Source organism: Cynocephalus volans, chromosome 9 (assembly GCF_027409185.1).
Source record: "Cynocephalus volans isolate mCynVol1 chromosome 9, mCynVol1.pri, whole genome shotgun sequence".
NCBI classification, from domain to species: domain Eukaryota; kingdom Metazoa; phylum Chordata; class Mammalia; order Dermoptera; family Cynocephalidae; genus Cynocephalus; species Cynocephalus volans.
Genome location: NC_084468.1, coordinates 2543378 through 2570174, shown reverse-complemented (window position 1 = coordinate 2570174; position 26797 = coordinate 2543378). Strand labels below are relative to the sequence as shown.

The 26797-nt window shown below is 43.1% G+C and overlaps 2 protein-coding genes across 3 annotated transcripts in view; one reads left to right on the top strand and one right to left on the bottom strand.

The window, feature by feature from the left end:
- GRK4 (G protein-coupled receptor kinase 4) overlaps positions 1-16217 on the bottom strand; it is a 76105-nt gene extending 59888 nt beyond the window's left edge. Inside the window, exons 1-2 of the mRNA XM_063107746.1 lie at positions 16101-16217; positions 3011-3106 (exon numbers count right to left, since the gene is read on the bottom strand). Coding sequence (XP_062963816.1) covers positions 3011-3106; positions 16101-16146 — 142 coding nt within the window. The 5' untranslated portion in view covers positions 16147-16217. The remainder of the gene's footprint in view (positions 1-3010; positions 3107-16100) is intronic.
- Positions 16218-16863: 646 nt separating this feature from the next.
- NOP14 (NOP14 nucleolar protein) overlaps positions 16864-26797 on the top strand; it is a 29808-nt gene continuing 19874 nt past the window's right edge. For both annotated transcript variants that reach the window (XM_063108353.1, XM_063108352.1), the window contains exons 1-3: positions 16864-17164; positions 24292-24426; positions 25074-25215. In XM_063108353.1, the coding sequence (XP_062964423.1) occupies positions 16970-17164; positions 24292-24426; positions 25074-25215 (472 nt within the window). In that variant the 5' untranslated portion in view covers positions 16864-16969. The remainder of the gene's footprint in view (positions 17165-24291; positions 24427-25073; positions 25216-26797) is intronic.

Genomic DNA, 26797 nt, shown 5'->3' with positions numbered 1-26797 from the left:
ACCTTGGATTAGAAATGATACCGAAAGTACACAAACAACAAAAGAAAAAAATAGATAAATTGGATTTCATCAAAATTAAATTTTCTTAAATATGGAGAGTGACTGCCAATGGGTGTGGGGTCTCTTTTAGGGGTGATGAAAATGATGTAAAATTAATTGTGGTGATGTATGCACAACTCTCTGAATATATTAAGAACCATTAAATATATTAAAAGGACATCATCAAGAAAGTGAAAAGAACACACAGAATGGGGAAAAATATTTGGAAATCAAATATCTGATAAAGGTCTAGTACCCAGAATATATAATGAAAACTTACATCTCAACAACAAAAGGACAACCTAATTTTTAAAATGGGTAAAGGATTTGAACAGGCATTTATCCACAGAACAAATACAAATGGCCAATGAGCACGGGAAAAGATGCTCAATATCACTAGTCACTGGAGAAATGCAAATCAAAACCCAATGAGATACCACTCCACACACAGTAGGATGGCTGTAATAAAAACAAAAAAGAAAATAAAAAGTGTTGGCAAGTATGTGGAGCAACTGAACACATTGCTGGTGGGAATATAAAACGGTGCAGCCACTTGGAAAACAGTCTGGAAATTTCCTCAAAAAGTTAAACACAGAATTGCCATATGACACACCAATTCCACTTCTGAGTACATACCAAAAGAAGTGAGAGCAGGGACGCGAACAGATATTTCACACCAATGTTCCTAGCAGCATTACTGTCATAGCCAAAAAGTGGAAACTGGGCTGGCCAGTTAGCCCACTTGGTTAGACTGAGGTATTAGAACACAATGGTCAAGGATCTGGATTTCCACGCTTGATGACCATCAAAAAAAAAAAAAGTAGAAATAACCTAAATGCCCACTGACAGATAAATAAAAAAAAGGTGGTATATATCCAACCTAATGCCACTGAACTTTGGTTAATGAACACAAAATTGCAGCTAGATAGGAAAAATAAGTTCTACTGGAGTACAGCAGTGCTAGGCATCTATAAGTAACAATAATTTATTGTATGTTGTCAGATGGCTAGAACAGAGGAACTTAAATGTTCTCATCACAAAGAAATGATAAATTTTTACGATGATGAATTTGCTAATTACACTGATTTGGATCACTACACACTGTATACAGGTATTGAAATATAATTCTGTACCCCATACGTATGTACAATACATTACAATTAAATAAAAACAAAAAATAAAAGGTAACTTTTGTTATGTATATTTTACCATGACAAAAACTTGTACACAGCTCAGCTGGTTAGAGTGCAGCCTTACAACACCAAGGTCTCGGGTTTGGATCCCTGTACCAGCCAGCACAAAAAAATAAAAAAATCTTGCACCTAAACTCATAGCAGCATTACTCATAATGCCAAAAACGGAAACAACTCAAATGTCCATCAACTAATGAAGAATGGATTTTAAAAAAGGGAATATTATTCAGCAACAAAAAAGAGTAAAGTCTTGATTCATGCTACAGCATGGAAAAACTTTGACAACATTATGCTAAGTGAAAAAAGCCAGTCACGAAGCACCACACAGTATATGATTCCCAATTATATAAAATGTCCAGAATAGTTTGGAAAGCCAGAGACAGAAAGCAGATTAATGGTTGCCTAGGGCTAGAGGCAGCGGGAGAGCATGGGGAGTGACTACCAGTGGGTGGGGGTTTCTTTTGGGGGTGATGAAAATGTTGTAAAATCAATTGCAGTGATGGATGCACAACTCTACGAATATATCAAAAACTTTAATTGTACAAGTTACATAACTGAACTGTATGGCATGTAAACTATATCTCAATAAAGCTGTTGTTTTAAAAACTTAATGAGGTTAAAACAATGGGGTAGTTCTCTGGCGGGGGAACTACCTCTTTCTTTATACCATCTGAAACTAATTTTGATAGTTAAAATATTTAGACTTTCCTAAAAAGGAACAATAATAGTACTAAAAGAAAGATGATGGGTTTATAAAAATAATCTTGGAATAAAGGTGTCCTTCCTAAGTATAACACGAAGCTCAAAAGCAAAGAAGAAAAAGATTAATATATTTGCCTATGTAAAAAATTAAAATCTCTGTATGGAAAAAATACTGTAAGTCAAACAGTAAAAAGCAGAATTATAAGATATATTCACACTGGATACAAAAGGATAACTCCTTTCATACATAAAGAGCTTTTACAAATGAATTAGAAAAAAGTGAAATTGGAAAACCTAATGAAAATGCTCAACCCCATCCAAAATTAAAACGAGACCATTTTTCAAATTACAGTTTAGCAAAGACTTAAAAATACTGATAACAACCAGTATTATAGCAAAAGCATAAACAAGGAAAACTTGTCATATACTATTGGCATGAAGGTAAACTGATCCAAACTTTCCAGAGCTTACTTTGGCAACATCAAAATTTTTAATGTGCGTACCCTTTGAACTGGAAATTCTATCTTGAAAAATATAATTACGACTGCCTTATAAACATGGCTGTATATCTGATTTGTGCTCATGTCAGGACATGTAGCTAACGCTCATTCTTTGTAGCTGCAACGTTTTCCATTATACTGATATACCATATTTTTATTTGACTAATCCTTTCCTGAAGCGATCATCAATAATTTTTCTTAACATGCACAGAAGACTGTCTAGAAGGATATTAAGAAATATTTAACAGTGTTTACTTCTGTTAATAAGTAGAGAATGACTGGCTGGGTCATGATGAGGACAACTCTTACCTTATTTCTCTTCTGTTACGTACGGAACGATGAGCATACATTACTTTTCTAAAAAATGTTTTTAATGAAAAAGTCAACAGCCATATACTTTATAACTGCACATCAGAAAATCTAAAGGGTTTTTTTCCTGGGTAGAGTCATGAAGATATAAGGAGAATTTATCATCAAATTTTTGAAACGTTTGAAGAACTCAAAGAGGAATAACACCTGATGAATGGTACAATGCTGGATGTCCCCTCTGCACATAAGCGAGCACTACTTACTCACCGAGGGAATGTCTAAGCTCGCTGCACTGGCTGACAGGGGGCAGCTTCAGCATCTCCCTCCATTTTTTACTGCGACCACTTTTTTTGCCATATCCTCCTAAATTTGGGGGGAAAAAAAGGCATTTTTTTTAATGGTCAGAAATATTCAATTACAACTACTTCCACTAATGTATCTTACTATTTTTGTTTGGGTAGTTTGGGTAACTATGATGAGTACAAACACAAGCTTATAGTTATTCATCTTATTTGGAAAGCAACTCCGTGAAGTATAAAATTCCAAAGCGATGTCATCACCAGTTCTGTCATTAAGAAACCATGTGATGTTGGCTTTTTGTAATTAGCTCTGTTGAGCCTCAGTTTCCAAATTTATAAACCAAATCTAACATGACATATTATATAGGGCTGCTTATAAATATTTGTTGAACAAATATTTTTTGAGCACCTACTATATACCAAACACCTTCAAATCACTGGGAATACAATGGTAAAAAAGACAAGGTCCCTCCCCTACATTGAAGTGAGGCAGAGAGATTAACAAGTCAGATAATGATAAGTGATAAGAAAAAAATTAGCCAATATATAGTGATAAGCAATACTAAAAAAAAAATCAAGCAGGGTTAAAACAAAAAAAGGTGCTATTTTGACTAAGGTTGGATCAGAGAAGACCTCCCTGCCAGGGTCATGTTTAGGCAGAGACCTGAGGGATGTAAGGGAGAAAGTCAAGGGAAGATCTGGGAGAAGAACATCCTGTGGTGAGACAAGAATGATGAGAAAGGCTGTACTTTTTTTTTTTTTTTTGGCAGCTGGCCGACATGGGGATCCAAACCCTTGACCCTGCTATCATAACACCACGCTCTGACCAACTGAGCTAAGTGGCCAGCCCTACATTATAATAGTTTACAAAGACCTTTTTAAACAAGCACCTTTGTTTCCCTTTAATTTAATACAGAGAAATTAAAACCTTCAATTTCAAACATTCTGGGCAGCAGAAATTTGACTGAATTTTATCGAAGAGAACATCATGGCTTAGGCTGGGGGACTAAGACTCCAGGACAATTAGGAAGAACCGGGAAGTCAGGAGGAATGCCACATTTCCTTGGGAGATGGTGTGCTCTGTTTTAAATATAGTGAGTTTGGAAAATTCCAAATATGAGGCAGACATCTGGGAGAGGGATAGACTGGGATGAGCTCAGGAGAGAAGGCTCAGCTAGAGATACAGATTCTGCAAAAAAGATAACAGTCAAAGATGTAGGAGCTTCTTCCCCAGCCGCCTTCTCCTCCTCTGCTCCCCCCACTCCATATTTCGACTGAGATCATGACCTCTGGACTCATATCCTGCCGCCAGCCGTCCAGAGCACCTTCTGTTCAACATGTTCAAATGAGACTCTCTCTCACATGCACTCTTCCTTTTAAGATTCACTAATTTAATAAACGTGTAACAAGCACCTGCCAATGTCACAGAATATGCTAAGTGCTACTTCAGGGACAGCATGTCCCACATCAGTGAAGGGCTGAGGAAGGACAGCCTGTCTCTCCCACCCCTTCCTAGGGCGTGTGGGAACTCACTCCAGAGAATCGGCAGTTACTGAACAGAAGCTGTCCTCTTTGGTTATAGATTCCTTTTATGCAGGGCTATTGTTGGTTCTCCCTTCAATTGAAACAAGAACTGTTCTTTGGGATATGCTACTTTTATTAGACCCTTTAAAGGATTAGAGAGCTGAGATGTCACTTGCCAAAAGTAGAACCTTTGCCCTCAAGATCCCACGTGGATGGTGAGTATGATCTGAAAGTGCCTGAGACATGGCTTACATCTTCAGGGGTGCTCATGTACCCCTGAGCTGCTGGATCATTGAGCAGGTGAGAGCAAGTCACTCTTGTTCCCATTCACATTTCACTCTCAGCATTCTCTTGGTCTCTGGCCTATCCCAACTTTTTCTTACTCAGGTAATTAGCAAGTCTGGCCACTGCAACCTTTCTCCTAAGCCTGACACTGTCTGTAGACTTGATGCAGGAACGGTGAAGCTGGAAGGCCTTGATGAGGAGGCACGGCTGCCTTAACTACAGTGTGTTTGCACTCACAGGTGTGTGGCACTGACAAATGGGGCAGGTGGCAGCAGGAAGAGGGCTGGATGCATCAACCTGGACCGGCATGTCAGGGAAGACTTGGGTCTGGTCTGTTCCTCCAGACACGCCCAAGGAAGACAAGGCTTTCAAAGAGACCGTGCCTCGTCTTGGAGGTGTTCCTGGGTGGCTGCACATTCTCTGAGATCTCAGCCCTCCAGTTCCTAACAGGATTGTTGTAGAGATCAAGTGGGATGCCTTGTCTAGAAAAGTACTAGGCCCATGAGCAGGGTTCAGTGTTCTTTCCCTTCCCCTTAAGGGTATGGTTTCCCACACCTGAATTCCCACCAAAGATCAGTTCCCAGGCTCACTTCCTGGATGAGCAAGGAAAACAAGTTAAGTTGCTAGGCTTTTTTTTTTTTTTTTGTCTTTTTCATGACCGGCACTCAGCCAGTGAGTGTACCAGCCATTCCTATATAGGATCCGAACCCGCGGTGGGAGCGTCGCTGCGCTCCCAGCACCGCACTCTCCCGAGTGTGCCACGGGCTCGGCCCATGTTGCTAGGCTTTTCTACTAATTCTCGCCCCTGCCACCCCACAGCCAGCTCCATGTGGGAAGGGCTCTGGGGAGGCCAGGTGGCCATGCGCTCCCAGTCCTCTTACCATACCAGGAATCCTGGCTAACAAACTAGTGAGTGCCTCATTTGTTTATTTGGAAGACATCTGCTGTTTGCATCCTTTGTGCCAGGCACTGTCCAGGCTCTGGGCACACTGAGAAGTCAAGACAGCTGGTCCTGCCCTTGAAGGGACTCACACATCCCATTTTCTCCTTCCCACTACCACTGTCCCCTTTCACTCTACGGTTACAGCTCTCCTCGGCCTCTCTTCTAATTAGCCTTCCTACCTCCCACCTTCAGCCCAAGTCACCTTCTCACAATGCAAATAAAAGCTCCCTTCTCTGTTGCTTACAGCTCTTGACAGGCTCCCAAGTCTAAGGATGAAGTGGTAACAAAGAGCAGCCCTGCCTGATATCACCTGATAAGTGCCCAATGCTCAAGCCACACTATTTACAAAAGCCCAAAAGAAGCAAGAGCAGGTTCCAGGAGTCATTAGTGCCGGTATCTGCCTAGACTGTCACTCCAGCCTTATCAATCTAGGCAAAGCTCTACGTGGCTCAAGCAGAACCCCCTCCACGAAGCCTGCCCTGTCTTTCCTGGTGAGTCGCAGGCTCATCCTCATGCCTTTTGTACCTTGAAAACATCTTCATTCAATCTCAATGAGGGCAAGGTCTATGTTCACTGTCATATTCTCGGTGTACCTCCAGCATGCAAACAAATTACTGAGAGGATGAATAAATGGACCTTTATGTGCCCAATGCACTAAGAGTAATACATTACGTACAGCAGACCCTAAAAGACTATTTGCTAACTTTGAGTAGAGTCGAAAAACTGGGGATACTGACTACAGGGAATGGGTGAGAATTAGAGATGAAATTATCAAGGGCTGAGGGGAGGAGAAGGAGTAAGAATTAATATTTTAGGTTTATTGAGTATTTACCATGTAATAGGCACCTTTCCGGGAGCTTTACACATACTGACTCATTTAATCGTCTCCACCCTATGATGTAAATACTACTATGATTTCCTTTTCTCAGACAAGGGAATAAAGCAGAGGTTAAATAACTTGCCCAATGTCACACAACTACTGAGAGTAGATCCAAGATCTAAACTCAGGTCTGCCTAACTCCAAGAATCCCATTTTTAACCATTACTGCTAATAAGAAGCAACATGATTCAACCAAAACTTTTTTTTTAAGTGCAAAACCTCTTAAAATAAATATATGCCATAAACATGCTTAGAAATTAAGGTATATTGTGAAATGAAAATAATAGTATCACATATAGGGGAATCCCAATTAGACTAAAAGCAGACTTACCAGCAGAAACCTCAAAGGACAGGAGACAATGGGATGATATGTTCAATTTGCTGAAAGAAAAAACTGGCCACCAAGATTACTATATCTAGCAAAGCTATCCTTGAAACTCACAGTAAAGCAGGTACACAAACAGGAAAGAAAAAGGAATCAAATCTTATCACTACACAAAAACAACAAACTGCACTGGTAAACAATAAGAGGGAAGAAAGGAACAAAAGAAACAGAAAACTACCAACAAAATGGCAGGAATAAGTCCTATCAATAATAACCTTGAATGCAAATGGACTAAATTCCCCAATTAAAAAATATAGACTGAACAGATTAAAAAAAACAAACAAAAAACCAAGGTAACTGGCCACACCTAGGAAGGTATTTAGGAGAGAGAGAGAAGCTCTGCTAGAATTAGTTGCTTTGCAAGTGGCAACGAAAAGGAACAGAAACAGACCAGAAATTTGGGCCTTCAGAGGCTATGGAAGACCACCTGTTACTAGGCCCCAAACAGTAGAAAACAAGGCTTTGAAAGAAAAAAGCCCTACGCAAAGAGCAGATTAAGGGTGTGGCTTTCCCAACCAAACTGCTGCCTCAAGACAATCCCCATTAATTTGGGAAGTAGAGGCTTGACAGGAAAGAGAATCCAGGCTTGAGAATGTGTCTGGAAAAGAAGGGCAGGTGTGACTGCTGTCACATGGAACGACAGGAAGCAAAGAGACTGTCACAGGTTTAAAGATCTACTTGGCTTTTATTTGCAATTCTAGAATTGGGCTATGCCTCATTCTACAAAACAGAATGAGTGCTCCAGAGAACTGAGCAGAGGAGGTTGGTTTTATAGGCAGAAAAAGACTGAGCCAGCAGAAACAGAACAAAAAGCAAATTGATCCGTTCAAAGTTACTTTCCCTGTAAAGGTTAAAGTTCATGGGACTTCCTTAACATGTTAGCTAAAACTGGCCTGTTTGGGGATTTGCCTATCGTCTCGCTCTATCCTGATTTCTCAGAAGGTCAGATAAACAACTTAGTTTCAGCTTGGCATATGGAACTTTAGCATAAGTTTGGTTTGGTCTGTTGGGCCTTGTGCAGGGGCTCAGTCCAAACCAACGGCCTTCCATCAATTTTATTGATGAGAATTATTGAAAATTCTAAAATATTAATATTTAAATTAAGTCTATTCTCTAAATTAACTCAAGTTTTATAAAAAAAAATGTTACATTTAAAATTTTAACTAATGGAACTATTATGATTGTAATTTCTCTTCCTTTCTATATTTGTTACTATATTATTCAAATAGATGGATAATGCAAAATGAAGAAACTAGAAAGCTCTTCATACACAACCTCAACTACATGTCCTTTCTATGAGGTGAATAATAATTAAGAATAATTTTACAAATCAGAAAAAATAGTTGTGAAAGAATCTAGCGTCAGAGAGGATCCCCTGGAAAACAGACCTTAGAGACCAGCTAAGACGTCTGGACAAACTACTTGCTCCATTCACCCCTCTCCAAAGGTGTCGTAGCTCATCTCTAATCTTTCAAACCCAAGTTTAGCAAAGAAAAGATTCCTTTGAACTAATTTAATTTTGAAAATGTTTCTGCATTGATTATAAAATATAGATGAAGACTACTTAACTGCTTTTTTTGTTTCAAATAATTTCCACATAGATTCAGAACTGAACATAAATGATCAATATTGCAGTTTTCCCCAGCCTTTCTTGCTTGTGTTCAGTTGGCATTATTACAGACTGTAGTAATCATAGTTTTGGAAAACTTTATATCATATACACATCCTATAGGTACATATTTTCTCAGACAATACAGGCATTTAAAAAGGCACATGATTAAGAGTAGAGGACTTGGGCCGAGCCTGTGGCGCACTCAGGAGAGTGCAGCGCTGGGAGCGTGGCGACGCTCACGCCGTGGGTTCGGGTCCTACATAGGAATGACCAGTGCACTCGCTGGCTGAGTGCCGGTCACAAAAAAGACAAAAGAAAAAAAAAAAAAAATAAGAGTAGAGGACCTGAAGCTGGACTGTTTGAGTTTGTCAGGATTTAATGAATTATTATATAAAACCACTTAAAACAGTGCTTTATAACAAAAATGAAAGATCTAAGCTTGTTTTAAGTTATAAACATAACCAATGCAGATTTTTTTTGAGGATAAAAGAATTTAGTGATGGCCTGTCAAAGTAACTTCATCAGAGAAACAAATAATTAGCTATTTTCATAGAGGTTTTGAATCCAGTTTTCTCGTTCACATTTCCTATATTATGTGAACATGAAATGTCTCCTCAGAGGACAGATAACCTGAGTGAAAAACAGTGCACACTGTACTGAAACATTATTCCTTCCCTTCAAAACACAATACAGAATCAGCATGCATAATGTTCACTGTGAACTTGAGTACTGAGCTACACGTTCGATACATTTAAGATCCTCTACAACTTTAAAAAATTCATTCTGTAAACCAACTCTTACAGTACTGCCATGCTTACCAGGCTCAGGAAGGTACAGCTATGTTATATCTGCATCTCTCTGCTTCCCTAAGCTTCAGAATCTTTATGCTGCTGCCACTGCCATGAAAACCATGTGTCTTTTTCCAGTGGACACTTTCTAAACAAAGTCATTGTAGTGTGAATGCATTCTGGAAGGCACTGTAGATGGTAAGCAAACTCAGTGACAACTTAATGGTGAAGTGTAAAAGGTCACTTGATGGCCTAGTGACAAACAAAATGTCTCTAAAGACCTGAAAGAGAAAAGAGCAAAGTGTCTTTTGTAGCTAGCGTCCTTCATGTAACAAACTAGATGGACTCTTAAAACATGATTCATGTTCATGACACATGATTATTCTCTATTCCCAGTACAAGATTTTAAATAGTGATATGACTATACTGATAAGGTGGAAAGAAAATGGAGGAATTGGTTTAAGTGAGCTAACTCCTCATCTAACACAGCATAAAACTAATAGAAGTCTAAATTGATAAACACTGTTCTTTAGAAATGCAACTGTAATCACCAGAGTAACTAAAACTGAAACTATAGAAGGAATTAATGTGGCTGTATCTGGGGAAGAGAAGGTAGGGTGGGCTAGGGCTTTTTGTCATAATCCCTTCTAGACTCTGAGTTTTCAAACTATGGATTATTTGAAAACTTTTTTTAAATTAGTAGAACAGAAGCACCTTGGAGATGATTCTGTCCTCAGCTCTATGACGGGGCACTGAAGGACTGTCCCTCAAGTATGGCCCATGACAAATGAAGGGGCTTGTATTTGACCTGGAATGGAGGTCCAGGGTCAAATTTTAAACACAAGGCTAAAGTGATTATATGTTTTCAGAAAGTGTGGTCCAGCAGCACTGAGGATGATAAAAGGGAAAAAAGACTGGAAATAGCAAGATCAGCTGGCAAACTCCTGGCCTTAGTCAACTTAAGAAGTATAGAGAGCCAAAATATGGGGGTACTGGGTGAAGACAGAGACAAAGAAATGGACATGAGAAATAATGTGGCAGGAGGATAAATGGGATTCAGAAAGAGGAAAGCCCATGCTTTCAGGAAGTCTAAGAATGAGAACAGATTGAAGACAAAGAACCAGGTTCAAGATCAATTAAATTTCTACAACTACAATGTTAAAGTGCCAGCTCCAAAATCTACAACCACAGCTATCACTAGTTTCTGAGCACCAAGCACTGTGCCACATTATTCCAGGTAATCTTTTTACCAACAGTATGAAGTAGAATTCTTCTCAGTCTGGTTTTACAGATTAGGAGAATATGGCACAGGAATAGCTGGAATAATGCCTGTAGAAAATTCAGCATGCTGCCTGGACAGAGCAAACCCTCGCTAAGGTTAGCTGTTCTTATTTCAAGTCTATTTAAAACCTCTTGAAATTTTCTCTAGGATGATACTAATGTATAGCCCATATTATGGTGCTGGAAAGAGTGGTTGAATTGAATCCTCATCAGCCTCTATTTTATGTTGAAGATGTGTGTGCCTGTGCCTGCAAACTGAACTAAAATCAACCTTCCTTCTTTCACCAAGGCAGCACAGCTCATCTTACCCTTTTTCAAGTCTCTCCTAATCTAATCAGCTGTGATTTCAGACTTGGTTGCACCTCACTGGAACTAGGCCTTCTTAGCCTTCTCTACTCGTCTTTCAGCAGGCTTGTGGAAACTGGAACTTACAGTGTAGTTCAACCTTTTCCATTCTCCCTAGGCCTGAGTGCGGGAACGGTAGCATTTTTTGTGGAGAACACTACCATGAGTCAAACGATATTTTTTCCCCTAATTTTTCTATCACTAAGCTTTGAAGATGAATAGAACATGTCTGATAACATAATAGAATTTTAAAATCAGGACTTTCTCAGAAACTTTAGACTCTGCTATTACTGTACCAACCTATAGTACTTTCTTCTGCCCACAAGCCTGTCTTAGATATTCTTATTAACTACCAGCCTCTGTGGCCAAATTTGGAACATGCTTTACTCCTTTCATATTGATCCAATCCTTTCATTTCAACATGTATTTCACCTTCTCTTTCTTGAATTTAACAAAAATAACAAATCGCCTCCTTACTTTCCAAGTGTTTACTAAGTGCCAATTATATGGTTCGTGCTGAAAAGGATAAAAAATAAAGGTAAGAGCTATGCCCTGACCTTAAACAGATTACAATTTAGCCAGAGAAGGAGCCCCAATTCCAAATTCTCAGATGGCAGAGAGAGTACCTCCTAGCTGGAAGATCCAAATTCCCAGATGGCAGAGAAATTACCTCCTACCCGGAAGAATCAGAAAAAGCTACAAAGAAGAGGATGAAGTTAAACTGGACCCTGAAGGACAGAAAGAACTAAATAAGAAAAGAGCAAGAAGGCCCACTACACGGAAGGTTGGAATAGTAAGTATACAAGAACGTGTCCACAAGAACAAAAAAGTTGTTCGTTTATACAACCAAAACGCATTAAGTAGCTCTTGCGTGTGGGAACAAATTAAATGCAATGAGGGAAACAAGCTAATAAGTGTTGATAAACTACTTCTAGAAATAAGAAAGAGCATTCTTTTAAGTCTCAACAGGAGTTGTGGAGGGAGCTTGCGGATTCTCTCCAGTCACTCCTCTGTCCTGTGTCTTCTACCTTCAACATCTCTCTCATCTGCTCTTTCCTCTACTCCACCCCTCTGGTCCTACTGCATGTGGCACATGGCTGCTTACTATGTTGTATAAACACACACTTGCACTGACCCTTTGTGGCTTTATCTGCAGCCCCTCCTTTATCTCTCCCCAACTGTGTGTGTTTTAGTGGGACTGATAGTCCAGGTGCCTCGCCAAGGGTGAAGGGAGGGGACAGGAGCCAAGATAGCTAACTGATCCTCTCCCAGGGCAATGAATCTTTTTTTTTTTTTTTTTTTGGTCTTTTTGTGACCGGCCACACCGCGCTCAGCCAGTGAGCGCACCGGCCATCCTTACATAAGATCCGAACCCACGGTGGGAGCACTGCTGCGCTCCCAGCGCCGCACTCTCCCGAGTGTGCCATGGGGTCGGCCCAGGGCAATGAATTTTGAAAGGAGTGAGGAAAATAAGAAAAAAAGAAAAAAAAAGAGGAATCTGCTCTGTCACAGCAGCAATGACAGCTGAGATGTGATTATCAATCAATTGTCAGTCTCCTATCTAATACTGTCTGAAACTGTAACTGCCAACTCAACCTGGACACCTCCTACCCTCACCCCTGCTTCAGTTTTCCCTTGACACTTGTTGCTCCCTAATATACCATATACCTTATTTATCTGTCTCACGCCTGTCTCCCCTATAAGTGTGTTGTCCATAATGGCAGAAATTTCTGACCATTTATTGTTTATCACTGTAGGCGCAGCACCTAGAACACTCTTAGCACACAATAATAGGTACCCATAAATACCTGCCAAATGAATGAATGAATGAATGGATGGATGGATGGATGAATGGGTCCTGGTTCCTGTCCTTTTCCAACCTGGTTATTAGGTTCCTGCTTGATTCTCTGAATCACCTCCATATCTTTTCCATACATGTCCTATTTGTTCAAGTTAGTTCCTTATAACCAAAAATCCTAGGGAGAAAGCCTCAGCAAGAGGCAGCATTAATGATAACAGGTGTATTAACTATGCTTCAGGTGCTAAAGAAACTCCTAAATAATACTACAACCTGAAATCTGAACAGAATTGCTACATATAAGACCAAGATCCACATTAAATGCACATATTATATATTTCTTTCCACATTTATGCAGTCAATTTCTCCAAGAGATAAAATGCGGTTAATGTCTCCTCGGAAGTAGGATGTGAAACAATTTAAGCTTATTTAAGACAATTAAAGGTCCTAAGTCACTTAACAAATGTATTATATGGGGGGAAAGTCCTAAACTTTAAAAAAAGCAATTATTAATGTGTTTCATTTTATTAACAATATGATCATTTCGAACTTCCTCAGTGTCCCTGGCACAGTAACACACAAATACCACTTTCAGTGTAGCATCATCTGCCAAAATTCCTGAGAGGAGGAAAGGTTCCAACAATCTTCTGTTTGAGGCCATTTGTCTTAGTCTGTTTTATTTTATACAGAATACCACAGACTGGGTAATTTATAATACACAGAAATTTATTTGGTTCATGTTTCTGGAGGCTGGGAAGTCCAAGAGCATAAAACTGGCATCTGGCAAGGGCCTTCATGCTGTGTCACCCCATGTGGAAGGCAGAAGAGCAAAAGGGGGCCAGACCCACTTTTATCAGGAACCCACTCTCAAGATAACCGCATTAATCCATTTAAGAGGGCAGAGACCATATGTCCTAATCATTTCTTAACAGTCCAATGGCAATTAAGCTGGAGGGGAACATTCAGACCATAGCACTATATTACTCTGTTCAGGGCTGCTATAAGAAAATACCATAAACCTACGTAACTTAAACACAACAGAAATTTATTTCTCGCAATTGTAAAAGGTGGGAAATCCAAGATCAAGGCAGATTCAGTGCCTCGTGAGGGCCCACTTTCTGGATCACAGATGGCGCCTTCTGGCTGTGTCCTTCATATGGCAGAAGGAGTGAGGATTGCCTCTCAACCCTTCTTTATAAGGGCACTAATACCATTCTTGAGGGCTCCACCCTTATGGTCAAACTGCCTCCCAAAGGCCCCATCTCCTAATACCATAACCTTGGTAGTTAGAATCTCAACATACAAATTTGGGCAGAGAGAATGACACAAACATTTAGACCACAGCAGCAGAGACCAAAGAGAGAGCAGAAGACATTGATTCTATCTGAAATAAATCCAGGAAATGACTGAACTCACTAACAATATTAAACCAACATTGCACTTCCCAGAGCCAACATACAACTCTTGTGCTACATCCATTAATTTCAAAAGTTAATTTTCTAATATATGAGCCAGAGAAACTAAACAAGGACCTACCCATGAACAGATATGTATCAACACACTGCCTGGTATTTCCTGGGAGATACTCTACAGCAAATAAAACAAATACAGTTATCGACTTGGAAAAACAAAATTATAACTAATATTCAGCATATATCTATATATTTCTGATATTTCATATTCAGCTTCTCTAAACAGTTAACCAAACTGTACATAACCACCCCTTTCCAACCCAGGAAAAAATACTCTTGCTGACTAGAGGCAGACCTCATAACAATCACAACACTATGAAGTTGATATGAGATACTTTAAGGAACAAAAATCACAACTCTCATTTTTGAAACTATCACTGTGGTCCTAGGCTTTCCTGGCAGAAAATATTGGTTTTGTTACCTAATCTCTGCAACACTGTAAAGAAGTCTGCTTGGTACAGTATTCATTCTTTTTTTTTTTTTTTTTTTTTTTTACATTCCTAGATATGAAGGTAAGGTAAAAAGAAAACAAGTTTAACCTTGGTCAAAACTGATTTCCAATGAGGATGACTCACTTCCATGACCACTATAGAGTTCACCGTGAGGGACACTAGGCAGTCAAATGCTCCACTGAAAGAGAGGTGAAAACAGCGCATGCTGCTCTGAGGATTTCCTAACTGCCTTAGCGGAAAACCAAGAACCGGTTCTCTTCCCTCCCATCCTCAGCTCCTCTGTGCACAAAAATATTGGGAGAGTGAGGTCGCTGCTCTCAGCTGTTAATACAAAATAAAAGTTTTGCAAAACAAAACAAAAATAAGAATGATAGTTTCACAAAATAAAAGTTCACTTTCTTAACTGTAGATCCTTCCAAGCCCCAGCTTTGGTATCTAATTCTCCACACCACTCACTGCTGCTTCAGGAATTCCTGTACAATGTTTCTGGCTCAGGGTCTCCAATGTGTGGAGAAGTCACGCACCTTCTAATCGAGCTCTTTCCTCCTGATAGGCACTTAAGACATAAATGAGATTGGGGGTGGGGGAGCTTAAAAAGGGGGGGGAAACACCCTAAATATCTGAAATACTTCTGTTCCAGAGTAATTTCTCTCACAGAACATTGCTCACTCTCTCAAGTGCAAGATGAACTTACTGATGCTACTCAACTGCACCGCGTGTCACCAGGCACGCCATTTCCCGGGCGTCTCTGTGAGAGAGAGGCAGGGACGGGAGACGAGCGGTCTGAGACAGAGGACCGCAGGGGTCTTCCCGCACGAGGGCCGGACCAACCGGCGCTGGCATACGGACGAGTTGTCACCAGCGTGTTCAATCTGTCCCCACGTCGCGCTAAAACCCCCTCCACGCACCACAGAGCTTCAGACCAAACCTCAACACCAAGCAGCTACGTTAAATCAACAGGGTCCTCCCCAGGCAGTTCCCGGGCCACTACTATCGCCCGCCCTCGGAGACCGCAAAGGCGCGGCTCTTGTCGCGTTGTCGCTCTCTCCCTCCCCGGACGGCTAACGGTCCAACACCAATAGGGCATTGCTCGCCCCTTGTGAGGCAAACCCGGGGCCGAGGTCCGGCGAGAGCGCAGTACCAGGAACCGGGTGGGACAAGAGCGCAGCGCAGGCTGCCCGCCCGCGGGCCACGGGGCGGGGTGCGGGATGCGGCGGCGGTGACGCCCGCCCGGGCCGGGCTCCCTGGGGCAACGGGCTCCGCGGGGGTCGGGGGCGCCCGCCGCGCACCCACCTTGGCGCGCTCTCAGCAGCAGCATGTTGGCCACGAAGTTCTCCATCTGCACGGACCGCCGTCCCCGCCGGCGGCCTCGGCGTGTCCTAGAAGGCAGGACGGAAGGAGCCGGAGCCGGAGCCGGAGCCGCCGCCGCCGCCGCCGCCGCCGCCGCCGCCGCCGCGCATCGCTCGCCGGCCGCCACCCGCCACCACCCCCAACAGGGCCCCGGGGAGCTGCCCCGCCGCCGCTGGCGTCGCCACCACCGCCACCACCACGGGCGCGGGCGCCGCCGCCGCCGTCGGCGCGGGGGTCCCGGGGAGGCCTCGCCGCCGGCCCCAGCCAGGGGTAGCGCGGAGCGAGGGCAACGGGCCGTCGCGATCACCGCCGCCGCACCACCGTCCGGGCTCCTCTCCACCCCATCGCCCTCGCCCAGCGCGCGCAGCTCTCTCCTCAGAGCCCGGCCCCTGGGCGGCCCCGCGCCTCCGCCGAGCCCGCCCCAGCGAGGGGCTCGCTGGCAGGGACCCCGCCCCCGGAGGCGACGGCCACCGCCGCCCCACCCGCTGCTCGCACACCGGCCGGCTCCCCGCTAACGGCTTCCCACCGGAGGGCGCCCGAGCGCTGCCCTCGCCCAGCGCCCGACGAGGCCGCGGGGCCTCGCGGCGCACTACAGCTCCCAGAAGGCCCCGCGCCTGCTGGGAGTCGTAGTCTCGCGGCGTTCTCGCGATGTCGGGGGGGGGGCCGCCGGCGCAGTTATCGCGAGACGAGGCGGGGGGGTGGCTCCGCGTCCGGCGCGTGTGCGCTGAGGGGTGTCCTCTGCTGCCGACGTCGCCGGCCGTCTCCGGCCGCAGGGCTCGCGCGGTGTCTGACGCCTGGGGGAGGCGGGCGCCATGGGAAAGGCCACGGCGGCCAGCGCGCGGCGGAGGGCCCCCGGGGCGCGGGCGGCAGCGCGGGGCGGCCCGGCCAAGGCCAACGCCAACCCGTTCGAAGTGAAAGTCAACAGGCAGAAGTTCCAGGTCCTGGGCAGAAAGACGCGCCACGACGTGGGGCTGCCTGGTGTGTCCCGCGCTCGGGCCCTCAGGAAGGTAAGCGGGGACGCCCCGGAGCGCCGCCCGCCGCGCGACCGGACGGCATGGACGCCGCGCGGTGGGCCACGCTGGGTGGCGGCGAGGGCCTGGGCTGGCCGCGTGCTTCCCTGTGCCTGTTTCCCGAAGTGAGGTGGAGACCGTGCTTCTGCTCTTGCGTGGGCTGGAACGGCCTCCTCGAGACCCCGCACACGTGTGCTTGCTTGAAGACCCCCTCCGACGGCCGCAGACAGAGGCAGTGACTCGGGAGCTGCCCTGGCGTCCTGCGCGCGTTCTGGCCCTTCCTCAGAGAGACGCTGAGCTCTGCCGGCTTAGGGACCGCGGGGAGGGGGTTATTTAGGATTCCGCTGCGTAGGTGACGGATGCCCCCTTCTGTGCACAGTCTCGTGCTTCCATTCTTCCTGTGCTCTTGGTCCCGTCCCGGAGTGTCCTGTACCCTCCTTTCAAATTCAGTTAACAAAGGGCACCCTGTACGCGACTTCTAAGACATGTTCATTGGTTTGGGTTTTTTTAAACAATATTTATTAGTCTGAGGGAGGTACATTAGCAGGTTGGTTGAAAACTTTAGGCAGATAAAGGATAAGTAAATTTCGTAAGGTCACACAACTGGTGAGGACTGGGACTTGCATTTGGGTTTCAGTGTCTGCAAATCCTTTTTGCTACATTCAGCGCTTATGTTTAAGCTCTTTCCTAGCTACTGGGGAGATAAAAGTAAGACAGACTTGGCCCCTGCCTTCAAGAGCTCGTAATCTGTATTTTCTCACAATGTGCAGTCCTTGAATGGAATCAAAATCATCCTTACTGCGCAGGGGTGGAAGGGAGGGCATGGCGAAGTGGGATGGTGTGGTCTCTAGAGTAGACACATTTGTCTTCATCACTTGAGCCTCTCATTTCTAAAGTGGGAATAACAATACTTCCTTCCTCTCGTGGTGGTTATGAGAATTAAATAGTGCATTTAGCACATAAGTATTCTCTAAATGCTACCCATTATTTGTTTTTGTTTTTGTTTTTTTCGTGGCTGGCCAATAGAAGGATCTGAACCCTTGACCTTACCGCCTATTATTATTAAACTTCTCGGCTTTTCGTTCTCAGATTTCTTCAAAATCTGGCTCCAACCTATTGTCCTTGCTTTGCCTCTTGCAACTCAGTTTGTCCAAAAAGGATTGCCTTACCTCCCAAAGTCTCTATAGGACAAGATCAAGTCACCACTTCTGATACTGTCCCAACCCCACAGCCCAAATAGGACAGGTTCCTCAGACCTGGTATCTAGCAGGTCCACCTCCCAGCTCTGTGCTGAAGGCCTGGAGGGGGACATTGCTGCTACTCTTTGAATTCCCAGTATTTGACTCATGGGTAGAAACTCAAATATTTGAAGGAATCAGTAGTAGAACCTGAATGCTTTGGGAGATCACAGTTCAGAAGAAAGTTTAATAATTAGGAAAGTCGGGAAAATTCTTCACAGAGGGAGTCACAGTCAAGCTTTGCAGGGTGAGTGAGCTATTTAACGGGGAGAAGGAGGTGCATGGGGACACAAAACATTGTCCAGTGTGGTGAAGAGTGTGGGTGAGGCATGGGATTGAAGAGCTCGGAGCTGTCTGAGGGACAGTAGGTCAGCCAGTTGTGTCAAAGCTTGATATGCATGTAGTGGCACACACGGTGGCACAGTTGGCCTGGATCTTGTGTGCCAGTCCCTTGGAAGTAAATGGGCTGTCCTGGTTGTCTTCTCTCTACTGGTCAATTGTAGTACTTCGGGGCAGCATTTCAGTGTAGCAGTAAGAGAGGTGGCTTTGTGTCGAGACTGCCAGGTGCCATTCCCAGTGCCATCATTTTATTGTTGTGCCTCAGTTTCCTCATTTCTGAAGTCTATAAAATAAGTTGTCGATATAGTTATTCATCTTTTACAGTGGGTAAGGCATTGTGCTAAGAACTTTACATTTAATCCTCACAGATTTATGAGGAAAGTACTGTTATTATCCCCATTTTATGTCTGAAGAAACTGAGGCAAAGGGCAGTTACATAACTTTCTTCAGGTCAGAATTGATGGGGCTGAGATCCGAACTCAGACTAAGTGCTTGACACCTACACGCCTAGAGACAATTTCCTGGTGCCCAGCACTGTGCTAAGTGATTTCTTTTATTAACTCATGTATTCCTCTCAACGACGGCCTGAGGTAGGTGCTACGTTACCTCCCTTTTATAGAAGTGGCCACTGGGGGACAGAGAGTGTAAGCATCTTCCAAAGTCCTGGCTATGAGGGGGTGGAGCTGGTGGGATTCCATGTCCACACTCTCGCCTACACCTCCTAGGCCTTTGTGAGGAGGCGGTGGAGGTACAGGAGCTAGTTCCCTCTGGAGTTCTGTTCACTGTTAGTGAGGTGTCCTGGTGAGAATGTCCCCTTCCCCATCATAGGTAACTTCTCCATGCCCCTCAGGTCCTGGTCTGAAGCCTCTTGGAGATACACATGATCGTCTTCTGCCAGCTGTGCTGCCCCTGTGTTGTAGACTTCAGGGACCTTTTGATGGTGGATGTGTAACTTGTTTGTGGAGCTGTAGTATAAACAGTATCTGTCCTAAAGTTGGGCCTCCTTTATGTTTTGCTGTGTGCCCTGTCTCCTCCCTCTTGAGTTAAATATAACTTGAAAATGTGTATACCATTTCTTGTCAAATATTTTACCTGCTCCTTCCCCACTGAAGATCACCCGCTGGTGATTGTACGAGGTGCTCACAGTGTGCATCCTGCATCTAACACAGAGGCTGCGCTTGTCTAGCCTAACAAATGTTTAAAACAATTTTTATTATTTTTGCCTCATTACAGAAGAATTACAGGTTTGTTAATATATCACACTTAGCAAACATATGAGCAAGTGAAAGAAAATAAAAATCAGTCTTAATCCCATCATGTATTTTGGGAGGTTACAGCAGTGGAGTCATATTAGACACTATTTTCGTATTAAAATTTTTTCTACCACGTCACTTTTAATAAGAGCGTATGAATATGCCATTTATTTAACCAATTCACTATTTGTTGCAATTTTAGATTGTTTCTATTTTTCCCTGTAAAAACAGCAGCTGTAGTAGCTATTAATCCTTGTGACTAAGTGTGTGCATGCAGGATTATTGCGTTAGAATGAATCCCTGGGAGAGGAGTTGCTAGGTCAAAGGGTATCTTTTTTTAAAAAAAACCTCTGTTTCCCATGTGCCTGGCGGGGATACTTGCCACTATACAAACAAGGAGGTGTGCCTATTTTTCACAGTCCACTGGTGTTTACCTAATGAGGGAAGGGGTGCTGTCCAGTTCTCACTGTCTCTCAGCACTGTGGTCACGCCCACAGTGGTGAATTTGTGCAGGTGAGGTGCTAAGGGTGAGGCCTGTGATGCAGCTTATTTGGATTAATCTCTTGAATCTTGAAGCTGGAGTCTGTGAGTGAGCCTACCACTTCTGTGTCCACAGTGATCGTTCTGCACCCATGAGCCGCCCTAAACATTGAGGGCAGAGATGATGGCTTGAATCTAAAAAATTACGCAGCAGATGTTGTATTTCAAAGGAAAACAGGTTTTTTCTTCCCTCGTGTGAGGAACAAGAAGAGCGAGAAAGGAGAAGCCTTTTTTCTTTTCCTACTTACTTCTGGGAGAAAAGAATTGAAGTGGGATTTCTTCATTCTAGGCTGGAGCTCCAGAGTGTGCGCCTTTCAGCTCCACCTCTGCTTTTTGGGATATTATCAGGTTGCAGGTAATAAAGACCAGGTGGTTTATACATCAGTATGTGCATGATCACCGGAGCAAATCACTTTGGGGGTGTCCACACCTGTGTGCAGCAACTCAAAATCCAGTGTAGACAGAATTGCACTCTTAAGTATCCCCACATTCCACGGAGCCTAGAGGTAATGTCATATTTAACATGTATAAAGGCTGCATACCAATAAGTAAGTGGTTACAGACCTCTGAGGCATAATCCTAACCAAAATTGCTAAGGAAAGTTTCTTTTAAATCATTTTGTGTTCATATGTGGAAGAGCCTACCTTGGAGGTCAATAGAAAGAATCAGGAATGATTAGAAATGGTTAAATTAAAAAGGAAAGGAGATCATGATGGAAAACATGCAGAGTTGTTGAGCTTTCCCTTAGAAGTTCAATCCCGTTTTAAAGCTTGCTTTGTCAGACTTACCCAGCAGCTGCAAGCACTGCTAGCTCCTAGGTTACCCTACATTTCCTTATTTCTTTCCTTTCCTAAATTATAGTAGATGCTATGACATCATACTGAATTTACATACTTATGGCGAAAATGATGCTCTCCAATAAGATTTACCCATAGAATCTGCTGTGGATCAATTGAATTGTGTCCTCCAGAGTTCATATATTAGAAGCTTAATTCCGACTGTTAACTGTTGAGGGTAGGAAATCCTATTATGGTAACTGAAAGGTGGGGCCTTGAAGAGGCGATTAGATTTTTAGGACCATGCTGTAGTGAATGGATTAATAATGGTGGTCAGGGGTGTGGTTCTGAGGGCGTTAAGAGCATGTGAGAGGTTAGTCTCTCTCTGCTCCACCACTCTCACCATGTGACACCCCCTGCATCACTGTCACCCCCAAAGCCTTCACCAGATGTGTTCCCTGGACTTTGGACTTCCCAGCCTCTGAAACTGTAAGCAATAAGTTTTGTTTTCTTACAAATTACCCAGTTTCAGGTATTTATGTTATAAGCAACAGAAACAGACTAATACAGGATGATATCCCAGATTATGAGAACTAATGTTTTTACAGGCACAGAGATGGCTGACGCCTTCCCCACCCACCCTTTCCTGCTGGGGGTGTATGTCACTGTCAGTCACAGCTCCCTCTCTTTGCAGAGACAGACCTCAGAAGTCTTCTCAGAACAGCATCTAAGCACTTTTTGTCCATCCAAGATATTCATCAAGCAGGATAGGACAACACGTAATGTCAGGGTCATCTTCAGTCTGTACAAAACAAGTGTATTCCAGATCTCATGGTCACTGTAGATCTGGTATAGAGTTTGTCTGCCATTCTGGTATTGAGTTGGGTGTGTGTGTTTTCCTGTGTTTGTGTTCCACTTACATTCTCCCACCTGATCACACCAGAGGTTGTAATTTAAATAGTGAGTTAATTTTTATTCAGCAAAGGAGGAACAGTGCACCTTCGTAGAGCTTAACCTGATATGGTTCTTGTGTGTGGCACCCAGCAGGATCTTGTTCTGCCTCACTCCTTCTCCATCCCCATTGAGCTGAACTGTCCATAACAAAAGAAGTGGCAGAAAGTGAAATGACAGGCCAGAAAAGAGGTGCCAGCGATGGAACCCTGTGGTCCACATGGGGCCACTTAAACAGTTTTTGGGCTCTAGTCCAAAAAGCATCAGGAAATTACACCCAGGGTATTTTCAACAAATTTTGTTTAGCACCTCCCCTAAATACCAGAGTAGGAAATTACAAGGATTAATAACTTAGATCTTTGCACAGAAATTGGTTTCTGAAACATTCTTGGAGAAAATGATGAAAATTGCCTTGGAAGTATTTATTGAACTAATCGATGGCTTCCTGCTCTTTAGGCAGCAAAATGTTTCATATCAATTTCTCCTTCCACCTTATTAATATTTTGGTTGGAATGCGGTCTTTGGTTGCCAGAACTGGGAGAAAAGGCTAATTAAAAGGAGAAGCCAATGCTTGCTTTTGTCGGATAAAGCTCTAATTAGGTAGCTTCTGCCCCTGCCTGACTGCTGCTTGACTCCTTTCACTGTCCTCTCCTCGCTCCTGTTTTTGACCTTAAGCGTGGGTTTCTCAGTCTTCATCCAACCCAGGTGAAGTGCCTGGAGCAAAATCTGGTCTGTCTAGTCCTGAATCAGAGATGGTTCAGGTTCAGAACTGGAAACCAGAATGCAGATGAGCAGTCATCCATATACTCTCCCTCCCTGTCACATGCATGCATTCTTTCCAAGTGACTTTTCAAAATTGGGAGGAATCCCTGAAGATTGCAGGAAACATTCAAGTCTGGGTTTAGGTCGGGGGCTTTAAATATCTGCCAAGATGCCTAGTTTGGTGGTTTTGTAAAACCACAGAGTTGGATCATCATTCCAGGGGTCTTTCGTTGCGTGATGATTCCACTTTGGTACTGATTCCTTTCATCACTGGTTGCTGTATAAACTCCAGTTAAATGGCAGCCCATTAGCAAACATAAGAACTTTTATCCACTGAAGAAATCCTTAATGTAGCTAACGCCGGCTGCAGAGGCCACAGTCATTCCTCACCCCCTCTGTCTTTTGCCTGCTTTAGGGAATTCAACCTCTAGGACTGCCAACTTTGAATAATTTTGAGCTGGTTCATTGTTGCTGCTGAGAAAGTACCAAGCAGCAGTTATTTGATACTTGCTATTAGTTGTTGAAATCTGTATTTAAAATATTGCTCCTCTTGATGTTCTAAAATGTAAAGTCTATGACCCCCACCTTATAAACTTGTTTATGATCTTGTATCACACATGAAGGCACAAGTATATATTTCCTAGGAATATCTTTCATGAGAAATAAGCCCCTTCCTACATGATGAAAGGGATCTAAACGTAGTCTCCTTTTCCAGGTGAATGTGACTTAAAGCACACACTTTATTAAATCATAGGGGAGCTGCTACAGCTGGAAAAGCAGCCTCGTGTTTTTAGCTTGGCTCCTGTGCTCTTTTACCCTTCCTTTCTTTCAGCACCGACAAATAAACTCTAAAGAGAAAGTAAAGTAATTACCCCATATCATTGCGAGTAAGTTGGTTTTCTCTTCTCACAATTCTGTTCCTAGTAGGGAAGGCCTATTTTGGTTGAAAGCAGATTGTGTACGTACTTTGACATCAAAAGTGTGCATAGCTTAGCTCTGAACTTTAAAATATGTACGGTTCTGGTGTCCCCTTTAGTGGAAATCACAGGAAGTTTTTTTTTTTATTTAATTGAAACATAATTGATTATACATATTTGTGGGATCAAATCAGGATAATTAGTGTATTCATCATTACACAATGTAATCATACTTTGTGAGCCTTACCAATTTCTCGCTAACTCCCCTCCGCCCTTCTAATTTCCAGTGACTTCAGTTGTGTTTTCGCAGGAAGTTTTTGTGAGATGTTTTATGATCCGTTTTTTCAGCGTACCCAGACTTTACTAAAGGAGTACAAAGAAAGGAATAAGTCCAATGTATTTACTGATAAACGCTTTGGGGAGTACAGTAGCAACATAAGCCCAGAGGAAAAGATGATGAAGAGGTTTGCCCTGGAGCAGCAGGTATGGAGAAGAAACTGCAGGAGGTATTTGCTGTACGTTTTACACAGAAGTCAAGCCCAAGGAGAAGGCTGTTTCTCCTTGTGGTTTGTTTATACCTTCGTGGGCACTCACCCTCTAGGTACAGGGCATAAGTTTTAAATCCTGTAACTTGTCTGGCTCGCCAAACGGGAAGCAGCCTTCTGCAAATATTCTGTTTGTTTGGGTTTTTTTAATAAAAATTTGCAGCACATCAGCAAAGTCCAGTGTTAAACACATTCTTTCTTGTGGGCTCTGATTAGGAATCTGATTGCAAATATTAGTTGGATGGGTAAATTTCTTAGGACTAACCAGCAGCAGTGTATACTGCAGTCCTTAATGAACCGCTGCCTTCAGCTCTGTCGAGTGGAGAGTGAGTGGACTGAGGAGCGTTGCTGGTGGGTCAGGTGCATGATTTACCGGTAGCTGAGCCTGGCCCATTGATTTGTTTAAAAATTCCCCCTGTGAGTTCTGTTTGTATCTGAATCATTGCTCAAATGACCCAGAATAATCTTAAGGCTGCTTAGGCTATATTATCATATTTCACATGTAATGGAAAAATAATTGTTTTTTTGCTGTGACCTGAATGTGGCAATTTTTAAAAACTGATTTTTTTCCCTCTCTTCTGTCAGCGACATCATGAGAAAAAAAGTATTTACAACCTAAATGAAGATGAAGAATTAACTCATTATGGCCAGTCTTTGGCAGACATCGAAAAGCATAATGACATAGTGGATAGTGACAGTGATGCTGAAGAACGAGGGACCTTGTCTGGTGAGGCTGGGAGGTGCCACTGCACGAACCTGAGGGGGCAGAGGGGGGACAGTCTGTTCCCTGTTGTTCTTTCTCCTGCTCTTCTTGGAGACCTAGAATATGTTGTCACATGAAAGTTTCACTGATCATTAACCTCTCAATAAATTCAACATGATGGGTTTTTTTTTTTTAATTTTCTTAATTTCAGAACTTTAAGGTGGTATGTAGAGAGACAGACACTTTTATGTGCTGAAAAACATTTTAATATTCATTATCTTATGTGAAGTTCACAATAACTCATTTTACTCAGGAGCTCAGAGAAATAAGGTGCTTTACCTGTCCCGAGAGTCAGAGCTGTCGGATAAAACCAACCTCACTGACTCCTGAGATGGCTCTTTTGCACTGAACTGCTGCACTGCTGTGTTATCTACTATTGTATAAATTCTGGCCTAATATTTGTGCCAATGGTATTTATGTAGTTCTTTTAGTCTGTATTTACCGGGGAACCAATTATGGCAGTTGTGTGAAGGAAATAATACTGAGCCTCACATCTGTAGTTTAGGACTCAGTTCAGGTCTGATAATCTTGGGCCCTGTTCATAAAGTTGTAGTCATGTCATACTTTGTTTGTATCCAGCATTTTCAGAACAAAGCTGCTCAAAACTTAAATTGACTCTCAAAGTTTTTGTCTTTTTAATGTGTGGAAAGCCGTGGTGGCCTGTTAATATTGGGTAACTCAGGGCGAAGGCTTAGGGATTGAGGCAGCACAGCGTGTAGAGGCCTTCCTTCTTTGTAGCAGTGCCAGGAGCAGGACCATGACTCCACTGGAGCTTCATGGTCATAAAGGAATGGCCAGGAACTTTAGCTTCTGTGCCTGTCTTTTTGTGCTTTTCATTGTTCAAGACTTTTTGTGCACCCCTAACTATCAAGCACACTCACTTGTGGGATTGTCATTTGCTGTGACTGAAGGTAACCTCCTTGGCTGGTGTCTGTTGAACAGTGTTGTGCTCATCAGAATGCGACGCTGTGGTGCTTGGATGACTGGAGGGGAAGTAGGATTCTATTTCTTCCAAGTAACTTGTCCTGGGAATTTAACTATTCATTCGAGATTTCCTATCATTCTTTGATTTTGAGTATAAGCTCGCCAAAATCCAGATAATTGATGAAAGTCTCTAACATTTACTGTAATTTTTTATGAGTCATGAGGAAACTAATTCTATTTTGGTCAGCTCTGTATCACAATATGTCCTCTTAGATTATAAGAATTTCATCTTTAAAATCAACCCTGTGAGGTAGTTGTTACCCTGCATTACAACTACAGAAGCTGAAGCTAAGGACAGGGATAGGAATTGGTTCCAAAGCTGGGCTTCACATCCCCGTCGGCCTGACTCCTAAACTGTGAATACAGACGTTTAGCATACTGTGAAATACACTGTGTTCAGATTGCAAAGTACATGGGACTCTAAAAAGCTTTCTGACTAAATCCTAATATAAACCACTAAGGGAGGATTTTATTTTTTCTTTCTTTCAAGAATTCTTTTCTGAATCTTTTATGTAATGTTACCTTATTAGTTGGTGTTTTGTAGACTTTATTTTTAGAAAAC